Below are 11,862 nucleotides of genomic sequence, written 5' to 3'. Positions count from 1 at the left end.
ATAACTAATTAGATACATTTATCTATCACTACATGTTACATAGGATCCGGGTGTGTGTCCAAGTCCTCACTTGGCACCTAGCATCCTACCCGGCACTTCCATCCACTCCACTCACTACAAGTGAGTTCATACCCCTGAATCAACCTTTTAAATGATTTTAAATGCTTTTATGGGGGGGAATACAAGTTGAACTGTTATAGTTATTATATCACTCAGATGTGATTAATAACTAGAACAGACTACAAGATTTGCTACTGCTTTCAAATTACCATCAGACCTTGGATTTTCAAGTGTTTCAAACCTTTTATCAAACTCTTTTAATGCCAAAACTGTTTTCAAACTCTTTTAAACTTACTTTATTTTCAAACCCATATCTATACTAATATATTTATATTAGTAAGACTTGAAGGACTTAGGACTGATAGCTCACCTTATTTCTTGTTCCTCGTTTGGTTGTGGACTTAGGGTATTCGATTATTTGTCCGACTGTCGTTGAATTCTTAGTTATATATCATATATATTTGTGTTAGATATAAAAGTCTTCACTTTAGTTCGATACCTTTGTGTAACAAAGGCATTCAACCAACATTACTATTTAACTATAATAGGTATAGTTAAGGATTACTACTCATTACTACTATTACAATGACACTTACTAGAGTCAGTACAGTCATGAGTCAATACATGCTAAATACTATACGAAGAGAATACTATATACTATACAAGAGAACACTCTATACATTATACCAGAAAATACATTATACAATATACAAGAGAATATATTATAATTAGAATGTGACATACTACTTCTCGATACGACACTTCACAGTGGTATCACCGTGTAACCAGAGTCTCCTGGAGGGAGAGCGGGCATTGTGTGTATAGATCTATACGGGACAGACACTCCCACATCCCGACTGCTAGCTACAGTCCCAGCCGAAAGGCCAAGGGGTGACAAAATGTCACATTTCTACATATGACTCGGAGGGTCATCGGTTATTCAATCGTCAATCAGCATGGTTACATACGAGTTCACATTCAGACCTTTAATTAACACATTTAGAATTATAGGTAAAACAGACTCCCCGAGGTGTATTGTACATTTAATACTACCTGGAGCCTGCGTTTTCATTACATGTAACCGGCAGTGGCACTGCTGGGGTAAAACACTATTTTTCCCAATTACTTTACATAAATGAAGTTTAAAACTATATTTTCATACTGATAGTTTCATTGGGAAAACTTTTACATTTTCAAAGGATCAAACATGCAAACAACCGGGTCTTGGTAGAAGACTACTTTTATTGGAAAACATAGGGTTTTCTAGGGAGTATACTATTTTCAAACGTCGAAGTCAGTTATTATACTACATTGTTGTAAATATTTTTATACAAGCAATGACACTAAATACTTATGAACTCATCAGCTTTATGCTGATAAACTCTTTCAAAATAACTTGTATTCTCAGGTCATCAGTAGACAGCTACAGATGCAGCTTTTGAGAAGATGGAGCACATATAAGACTCGTCTTTTATTTTGATTATACTTGTGGTGTCTTACAAACTGTACAGAACACGCTTGTATTACAATTATTATATTAATGCAATGGATGTTGTTGCTTGTCTTTACTATTATGCATTGTTATGATACTGTACATGACGTCCTCCACCCCAGAACGTATTCCGCCATTCTTGGTTTTGGGGTGTGACATTCATATAACGAGTGAGGGTCATACGTTTATTAGTGATAGTACACTAGTGAATTTGGCAGAACCTAACAGCTACAAGGAAGTCATGGCAGGCCCGGAGTCTACAAAATGGAAAGAGGCTATGGACAGCGAAATTCAGTCCATGTATGAAACCAAGTTTGGAATTTGGTTGACAATGTACCAGGTCGTAAGACGGTCGGGTGCAAGTGGATCTTCAAGAAGAAGACCGAAATGGATGGGAATGTGAACACTTATAAGGCGCGATTGGTTGCGAAAGGTTTCGCTCAAACTCCCGGAGTTGATTATGATGAAACTTTCTCACTAGTTGCGAAGATAAATTCTATCAGGGTGATGTTGGCCATTGCTGCATTTCATGACTATGAAATATGGCAGATGGATGTCAAAACCGCTTTCCTTAACGGGAAGTTGGCTGAGGATGTTTACATGGCTCAGCCAGAGGGTTTTGTCAATGCAAAGCATCCCAACAGAGTGTGTAAGCTTGAGAAGTACATCTATGGACTAAAACAAGCATCTCGCAGATGGAATCTTTGTTTCGATGAGAAAGTCAAAGAGTTTGGTTTTCTGCGAAGCGAGGATGAATCGTGTGTATATGTCAAAGCCAGTGGGAGTATAGTAAGCTTCCTCGTATTGTATGTCGATGACATACTACTCATAGGAAACGACATCCCAACCCTAAAGGAAGTTAAATCCTGGCTTGGGAAGTGCTTCGCTATGAAGGACCTCGGAGAGGCTGCCTATATTCTGGGAATAAGGATAGTGAGAAATAGAAGTAAGAGACTAATAGGACTTAGTCAGAATACTTACTTGGACAAGGTACTAAAACGTTTTAGTATGGAGAATTCAAATAAGGGGGAGTACCAATCTAAAGACTCAAAGCCCGAGTACCGAAGTCGAGATAGCAGAAATGAGTTGAGTACCATACGCTTCCGCAGTTGGCTCGATTATGTATGCTATGACTTGTACTCGCCCTGATGTGGCCTTCGCTTTGAACATGGTCAGTAGATATCAAGGGAACCCTGGCAAAGGGCATTGGACCGCAGTCAAGAATATTCTTAAGTACCTTCGGAGGACCAAGGAATGGTTTCTAGTCCTTGGTGGGAGTGATGACTTAAGGGTGCGAGGGTATAGTGACGCCAGTTTTCAGACCGACAGGGACAACTACCGTTCGCAGTCGGGCTGGGTATTTACCCTAAATGGAGGAGCAATGACTTGGAAAATTTCCAAGCAGGAGACCGTAGCTGATTCAACGTGCGAATCAGAGTATATAGTGGCGAGCGAAGCGTCAAAGGAGGCGATATGGTTGAAGAACTTCATCGGAGACCTTGGAGTTGTGCCAGCCATAAAGGAGCCCATGGAAATTTTCTGTGATAATGAAGGAGCGGTTGCCTTGACCAAGGAACCGAGGGATCATGGCAGATCTCGACATATCGACAGAAAATATCACTTTATTCAACATCGGGTGGAAGAAGGACTCCTCGTAGTGAAGAGGGTATCGTCGGAGGATAACCCAGCAGATTCCCTTACGAAGGGACTGAGTAGGGTTAAGCACTTGCAGCACGCTAGGAGCATCGGGCTGAAGGACGATATTAGTTTAGATTAGATAGTTTAGAAACATGTAATAGATAAATGTAATTGACATTTGATGATTAAATAAAAGAGTATTGTTTATAAGTAATGTTACTGTCTTATGTTGATTATTTACCTATTGTTTCATTTTGCATGTTTTGACTTCCTGAATAATAAGATTATTCAAATGTTCCACAATCGTTCATATTTTGGGAGTAGGTATGAAAGAAGATTGTCATGAATTGGTGTGTAGATTGTCTAAAGTGTATTAGACATAGCAAAGTTTGCTACAACGTTCATGAGTGCTTATGAGTTTGATTTGAGCATTGGATTAGACCCGCGCTTGCTGGAATCACTTCATGGAATTTATCACGAGTGATCGCAAGACGATAATATCATATGGTCTTAAAACTTGCAAAGCTTCGTAGACAGCTTCGCTTCCTCGTCGCTTCTTTCTAGCGACCAGCTTCTCAAGTGGGTGGCTTGGTAAGCAAGCTACCTTCAGCATCGGTAAAATCCCTATCAATAAGAGGCCGGAATGGTGGGGAAAGAAGCCCTCCCTACTTCAATGAAAGGGGGGAAGAGCCCTTTCACATCCGCTCCTCTACAACTACCTTTCGCCCAAACATGATCACGAACGAAGACAGAGAATTGCATAGATAGGAGGACGAAACGAACCAACCCACTTGTCCTGATCTGAACGATTGAAGAAAGAAAGAGAATGGTGTCCCCTTTCGCCCAGGGGACATCGTCGGAGAACAATGCTGGGGACAGGGTGAGAACCTTCCGTTGCTTACACCCTTTAAGTGTTGGTTCTTCCGGGGAGAGATCTGGTTTCAAGATCTATGAACAAGAGAGAAGATTGCAACATGCATGGGTTCGAATCCCATTTCTTCCAGTCTTTTCCTACTGAACACTTTCCTGCTCAAGATAGGGTACTAGAAAGGGATCATACGAAGGCTATGTTCTTTTTTTAGATCTAGCCTGAATGACTCCTAAACTAAGCCAATGGTGGAGATCGAAGATCACCATGGCCTGTAATTAATCCTGAAAGTGTTGCTTTGGTGACACGTCTCCGTTTATTTGTTGTCTTTTTTGTCGTCAGTCAAAGACAGAAGAAAGGGGCCGAGGAAGGGGAAGCCCTTCGAGTACCAATCCGGTCCATGTGCTGGCTTTCTCCTTGAATCGCTTGGAAATCGTACCTAGCCTCTCGTCCATAACCTAGCCCGAAGCTCTCAAGCGACTGATTTCACACAAGTAGTAGGACCTTCTTGTATAGTGGATTTAGAATAGGCTCTAGAATAGTCGAATTAATGGTCAGTCTCGCTCTCCACCCTGCTGCTAGATGGGATAGGGCTTTTCACATGCTTGAGATAAGACAGATCTTTTTTAGGCATTAAAGAGGCCGAGAGAAAAGTCTCATTTTTACATAGATGAGCAGCAACTTTAGAAATTCATGCTCAAGTCTGTCACTTAGAAGATAGGATGGTATTGACCCGGACAAGGGGGCAAGATCCGCTGGCTTAGGGCCCCTTTAGTAGGGAGCAGAATCGGTACCAATTGCTTGGATGCGTTTGAAGCCTCGAGATGACTTGCAGAAAAAAAGCTTTCTAGGTTTGTTTTCTGTCTCCGTAACAAATGGTCCATTTATTGATGGGCGAACGACGCGGATTGAACTCGCGCGTGGTGGATTCACAATCCACTGCCTTGATCCACTTGGCTACACCCGCTGAAATATTCCTATTATGTCAATGCCAATTGAATCAATGTTATTAGCTGTGAATTCGAACTTTATATATGGTTTGTTGTTTACTAATTGGTTGTGCATTGATAATGTGTAAACGCATCAGTAACTTGATGTTATAAAACGCATTGTTGTGTATGATTTGATTAGTGAATAGTAAATGCATATAAGTCGAAGTTTATCTGTTCCTTTTATCCTAAGAGGGTAAAAGCGATATCAGGGCCCCTCGATGATTTTGTTTTGACTTATGTGTCGGGCCCGGTCAGGACTGAATTGATGTGTTCAATTAAGTTCTATGTCAGACGAATCAGAGATCGAGAAAAAAACTGTTGGACAATAAGTATGACTATGTTCCATGTAATTGTCTGCACGATATCTAGAACAGAGGATTATATGATCCCTTATCTAAAGGACAGATTGTTGATAAGATCAGAGTTCGACAGCGTCTTTGAGAGCTACGATTGCTAATCGGATTGTATTTACATTTGCAGTTACTAGACTTATCCAAGTGGGAGACTGTTGGATTAGTGTCTAAGCTTGTAACTATATTTGGTAAGTATTTGACCCGGTTGTGCATGGTCCTTTAGGGTTGCCTTCACCAAAGCAACATGATAGGATGATTTATGAATAAAGAGGTTATTATGATTTATTAATATGTTATATGAATAATATATTAAAGCAGAAATCATATAGTTTAATTAATATTAGACAATAATTAATTAGGAATTAATTATGTGGCTAAAAGAGATTAATTATATAAAGGGGACTAGAACTGTCAATTGTGTGATAGTTGATTTGGACTGAGAATCCTTATGGAATTAAGGGGTGGACGAGATTAGAGTGGGAGCCCATCTAAATTTCGTCCAATGCCTTTATTCTGGAAGGTTTTGTGGATTGCTTAAGGCCTAAGCTATCCAATTAGGGTTTTGACTGAAACCCTAGCAGCACAAGTATAAATAGACCCCTTAGGCTTCAGAAATAGGTTAACCATGTTCCTAAGAGTACTAGAGCTGAATTCTATAGCCTCCAACCTCTCTCCAAGATCATCCTCTTGCTTGTGGTGTTTGTAAGTCATTAGAGGAGTGACATTTGTGACTCTAAGCTCAAAGGACAAGAAGATTCAAGCTTTGAAGAAGAGGTAATCATCTAGATCTGTTTTGTTATGTTAATTTCAAATTATATACACTAGATCTAGGGTTTGTAAGTCTTGGATGAATTTCATGTACAATAGAGAAACCTAGATCCAAGCATTAGGGTTTGCATAAGCACATAGGATGTTCTTTTGGCTCAAACCCATCAATAGTGCAGCTTGTTAAGTTAAATAACGAAAAAGATAAATGGTGGTGAGATATTGGCAACTCTTGAACGTTTTCAGTTGGAGAAACTAGAAGATGGATTGATGATAAAGTTCTTCAAGTTAATGATTCATAAGTTCATTGGAATTAGTTTATTCCTAGGAAGGTAAATATTCTTATTTGGAGACTCTTGTTGGATAAAATCCCTACTGCTTTGAACCTAGATATGAGATGTATAGATATTCCTTCGATTTTTATGTTCGGTTTTTTTTTATGAGACAGAACAGCTTGATTACTTGTTTGTTAGATGTGAAGTATCTGCAAGAACTTGGAATGCAGTTTTTAATTGGTTAGACGTGAACATTTTCGGGTTTAATTCGCTGATAGACTTGTTTTTGTACATTGATAATTTTCGATATAGTGCAAAAAACAAGTCTCTTTTATATATATATATATATATATATATATATATATATATATATATATATATATATATATATATATATATATATATATATATATGGCAGGTGCATATATGCATAAACGTGGGAAATTCATAAAATTCGTAAAAAAATGCACATATGCACCTGTTCTACACATTACCTTGTTATTGTTATGTATGATGAAATTGGATTCTCGACAGACGACAATTGATCTACCATGCATACGGATGTTGTAAACAATGGGTTGTTTTTTGTGCTTATTTGTCTAGGGAGGTATAGCATATAGTTAACTGTAGTAAGGCCATGGGATATGGGGGCTTTCCTACGCGTCGAATCCTATGTGGCAAGCCTTGTATACGCGTTAATACCGCCCCATTTAGGCGTAATCGTCTTGTAACGTGGTGGCCTTCATGGATGCTTAGGAGGGCTTTGATTGGCTCTTGAATAAAATAGGCACATTACAAGAAAATTGGGTGTACACCTTGTTTCTTTCCTTTTCGATTTAGAGTTATATAACATCCCTTTAACTTACATATTATTTACATATCACCTCTTTCTTATATTTCCAATATATATCCTTATTAGTTATATTAGTTATATTATATTAGCTTAATTTTTTGAAAAATATATAACAAATTACAAAACAAATTACATCAATAAATTTTTTATGTTTTTATGTTTTTTCTAATAAAAATAAAAAATAAAAAAATACATATAATGTAAAATAGTAACCATTTCCAAAGGCTATGGTTTTATATTATTTTTTTTTAGTAATTTAGGTTTGAAATTTGATGCATTTATGTTTTTTTTAGTAATTTAGCTTTAAAATTTAAGTTATATAATGTGTTTTTAAGTAAAATGAAACATTTATTTAAATGTATTAATTATGTTTTTTATTTAATCTAAATATCAAAATAATAATAAAAAATAAAAAGATAAAACCATTTTCAAGAGCTAGTTAACATATAATAGAGGTGATGTGGCATATAAATAGCGTCACCTTTTTAGTGAGCATGTAGTGACCATACCTCATGTCCTAATACACAACTTGTGTCTTTAATCTTAATTTTATGTTTTGTTTTGATTTGTCTTGAACGTAAGCAAGCACATGTAAACAAGTCAAAGCAAAAACTCCCAGACCACATTTCCTCCATTGATTAAAGTATCAACATATGTCAAAATTAGGAGAAAACAACAAGAAACAGCATGCATGGTCTGAATGACAAAAACAAGTATCCATAACACACAATGTCGTCTACTACCAAGGCCAAAATAAACAAAATGCAGAATAGAGGAGAGAGACTAATGGTATTGGTGGGTGTTATATAAGTCACAAGTTAGCATATGCAACATAACATAACATAACATATGTATATGAACTTAGGTTGACATCATGACTTGATCAATAGCCTGAAGTGCTTCTTTCGAAAAGAAACGCACATCAACATCCGGATCCTCCGACAACTCAACCAGACATGGCCTTACACTTTTCTCCACCACCTTAACAAAATCAAAAAACATGAGTCAACATAGTCATAATCAAAATCCAAACATTAAAAAAAAAAAAAAAAAAAAAAAAAAAAAAAAAGGCGGCGGCGTGGTGCTTACAGATTGGTCAAGAATAGGGATAAAAGACTGCAAGACCTTTGCGACATTAAACCTGATATTTGCCACTCTGAAAAAGAAAAAGAAATTAGAGATAGAAAGAGGGAGAGGGGGAGGGGTAAAAAGGTAATTTACCTGTCTTTGGCGAGAGTAACGACAACGGGTAGCAACTTGGAAGAGGTGATCTGAGAGCCGAGAACAGGAGCAAGTAAAGAAACGGCGCTAAGAATGGTCATGCGGTACAAGTAATGCGGGTTGTTGACCATTTCCAAGACCTGCGGGACAATGTGCTGCATCGCCCAATCCGGACCAAACTCCTCCGCCAGTCTCTTCAAATTGTTAGCAGCAGCTTCTCTGATCGAATATACCTGTTCACACATATCACATATAATAGCAACATAAATTTTTTTTTATATTATTATTTGTTTGACTTTGTTGAGACTGAGTCAAACCTTGTCTTGTAACCATTGCATGCAAAGAGCACCAAGCTTATCATCAAAAAACCCGACACCCAACTGACTTGCTAACAGAGGTATGTATTCTATTATAGCCAATCGCACCCTCCAATGTCTGTCTTCAGCAAGTTCCACAATTGCTGGAAGTAATGATTGGGATAAAAGATCGATCCCAATCACCTGATTCACTTGATCTAGCTTACTAATAATATTCAAGCGTACATCTGGAAACTCGTCTTTTAAAAGTGATAGAAATATAGGGAGAAGTTGCTCGATAGTTGCATCCTGCGTTATTTTTACCATAACTTATTCATTTCCAATCATCAACAACAGATTTTATTTTTAAAAATTTATAATAAGTAATTAAGTACTACCTTCCCTAACACAGGAGCCATGCCCATTATAACAGAGGCAAGAGCTGATCTAACATGCTGAGAAGAATCTGAAGACAACTCCTACATATCATTATGAGAAAAAGTTAAGTTAGAAACTTAGAATTAGATAACACGATTTTTTTAAGTTTTTGTGTTTAAAAGAAAAAAGAAAAACAGACCTTGACACATGGAAGAATATGCTGAATAGCAAGTTCTGGACTAAGAATGCGGGAGAATTTGGTGACTTTTCCAGCAGCTGCAATACGTACTTCTGCTTCATTGTCTCTAAGTAGCCGAACATATGCTGGAACTAAATCCGTTCTATATTCACAATTCACAACAACATATATACATTATCTAAATAGGATTAGGTAGATTGAGAATTTATTTATTAAAATGAAAATTGAAAATATAGTTACTTGGTAGGTTCAGGGCCCACAGCTTCACATAGCTCATACAGCTGATTAGCAACCATGTATCGAACACGCCATGACTTGTCCTAAATCCAACAAGACTTATGAGAAAAATAAATAAATTTGGTGAATTTATTTATTTTTACAAACAAAAAGGAGATAAAAAGTTAAACCTGAGAAAAATTGACAATGACAGGAAGAATATGTGCAACACAGTCTTGAGGTTCCAACAGCTTCCCAAGAGCAGCACAACCCTCCACAGCAAGCAAACGAACAGAATCTTGATCTGTGACATTTTAGGTGAATTTTTTAGCAAGAATTTGCAAGATTCTATCATGGATTCAGATATGAAAGAGAACATTAAACAACACACCATCCTGTGTAAGATCTTCAAACATTTGCATGACATCAGTCTTGAGATGAGAGGGTTCCACAGTAGCAGCAAATTTCCCCAAGTTTGTAGAGGCAGATCTCCTAACCATAGGCATATCATCTTGACATAACTGACTATAAATTGACCTCAATTCTGCCTTCAACATCTCTGACGCACTAGGATAAGCAATGTGAAACAGCCCACAGGCAGAAACTCTAGCAGTGAACCATTCACCAGCTGCCAACCTCTGCAGAAAGAGTAACAAAAGGTGTAAAACATGACATGGACTTACATTTAGAAAGAGAAGGAAAAGAAAGATACCTTAACAAGAGGTATAAACCAGTCAACCAAATCTGTTTCTCTCATCTGGGATCCAATCCTGCATAGAGACTCCACAGCTTTGTCTCTCACACATGTTTCTTCAACAGTGCAAAGAGTTTCCAAAGGGGGTAGTAACACATGAGCATGCTCAAGTCCTCCAACATAAGGAATGAACACACCTAGCTCTTCAGCCATAGCAAGAAGAACCTCATCATCATCATCATTGTTTTCACTCAAGAAAGGAATTAATTCCTTTCTGGTTCGTTCTTCTCCTAGAGCACGAGCAATTGTAGAAAGCTTTCTGATGGAATTTAATCGTAATTGGATATCATCGTTCTTCAGCTCATCTATCAGTACTGCTATGGGGTACAAGGGCTCGTCTACCATGGACATAGTTGTCTCAACTCCGAGACACAGACACTACTGCAGTTTCAGGCGATTATACACAGAGTTAACTCATGGATCGAGATGAAAAGTGCATGTATAGGAAGAATCGAGAATGTATACATAATATATAGCCCTCTAGTTAATCTTGAGTATCAAATAAATGAGTCACTCGTTTATATAAGTAACGGTGTCAGTATGCACAATTAAACGAAGATGGCATGTTAGTTGAAATCACTCATTTAAATTAACTGAAAAAAAAAAAAAAAAGAGAGAGAGAGCTCTAAAGAAGATTGAAATCTCCTTCGGAAAATGAGATCTAGAATTAACCCTAGCATAACAAATCTAGATATCAATGGAAGAAATTAGGGACTTCGAATTCAGGAAAAAATAGGGATGAGATTCCAATAAGATTACTACTCCCTAGGTTTATGTTAATAGTGTAAAAATCGGAACAAAAGATCGAATTGTTTGGTCAAATTACATAACAGAAAGCAACAGACACATAATAAGCGAACAGTTTAGAGATTAAAGGGAAGAAAAGATATATGAGACCGGAGTGTATCTAGATCTCACCGGCGGCAGTTAATGGTTTTCCGGCTTTGAGTTAGTTGTATGCCAAGCCGATGGTTCCTCTTTTCACTACCAGAGATAGGAGACGGGGGGAGATGAAATACTTATTAACGGATCATTACGTGAGTATCCGAAAACGAAATCCTTTTACACTACTGCCCCTGTGGCTTTTTTTTTTTTTTGACTTAAGTTATTTTGGGATGCTACTGCAAAACCTCATAAATGGTGCTTTTGTATTTTTGAAATTTGGGATATATTATATAAATCTCGAAGTAAAAAAAAAAAAAAAAACTTATAGATAATTCTTATGTTTTTAAAACTTTTAACAAATATTCTTTTACCCACATAGACTTGTATAACTTTTTAAATATCTTTTTAATTTTCTTTATTTAAATCATTTTTAAAAAAATAAATAAATAAAAACTTCACCCCTCTAATTAGGGTGAGCGCGGTGCGGTTCGGTGCGGTTATTAGCCAAAACCTCACCACTAACCGCAAAATGTGGTTAATCCATTTTCAAAACCGTTTGGTGCGGTTATTTTTGCGGTGCGGTTAGGCGGTTATTTTTGCGGTGTGGTTTTGTTTTT

At 37.3% G+C, this 11,862-nt stretch overlaps 1 protein-coding gene across 1 annotated transcript; it reads right to left on the bottom strand.

The window, feature by feature from the left end:
- Nucleotides 1–7,896: 7,896 nt before the first annotated feature.
- LOC145103874 (uncharacterized) lies at nt 7,897–11,430 on the bottom strand. Its single transcript, XM_079041145.1, has 11 exons — nt 11,279–11,430; nt 10,319–10,741; nt 9,998–10,244; nt 9,798–9,910; nt 9,631–9,710; nt 9,391–9,532; nt 9,212–9,292; nt 8,835–9,122; nt 8,518–8,750; nt 8,386–8,452; nt 7,897–8,277 (listed from the first exon to the last, which is right to left on the bottom strand). The coding sequence occupies exons 2-11, from the start codon at nt 10,709–10,711 to the stop codon at nt 8,158–8,160; spliced, it is 1,764 nt and encodes a 587-aa protein (XP_078897271.1). The 5' UTR covers nt 10,712–10,741; nt 11,279–11,430; the 3' UTR covers nt 7,897–8,157.
- Nucleotides 11,431–11,862: the final 432 nt, after the last annotated feature.

This window comes from Lactuca virosa, chromosome 4 (assembly GCF_052849685.1).
Source record: "Lactuca virosa cultivar CGN04683 chromosome 4, Lactuca_virosa_CGN04683_v6, whole genome shotgun sequence".
In the NCBI taxonomy this organism is placed as follows: Eukaryota; Viridiplantae; Streptophyta; class Magnoliopsida; order Asterales; family Asteraceae; genus Lactuca; species Lactuca virosa.
This window is presented reverse-complemented; position numbering and strand designations above follow the sequence as displayed.

Excerpts from the sequence above, each read along its gene's own strand:
- LOC145103874 (XM_079041145.1), bottom strand. The coding sequence starts at position 10,711 with ATGTCCATGGTAGACGAGCCCTTGTACCCCATAGCAGTACTGATAGAT. Across the intron at positions 10,245-10,318 it reads GGTTTATACCTCTTGTTAAG|AGGTTGGCAGCTGGTGAATG; the intron begins GTATCTTTCTTT and ends CTCTTTCTGCAG. Across the intron at positions 8,278-8,385 it reads TCCCTATTCTTGACCAATCT|GTGGTGGAGAAAAGTGTAAG; the intron begins GTAAGCACCACG and ends GATTTTGTTAAG.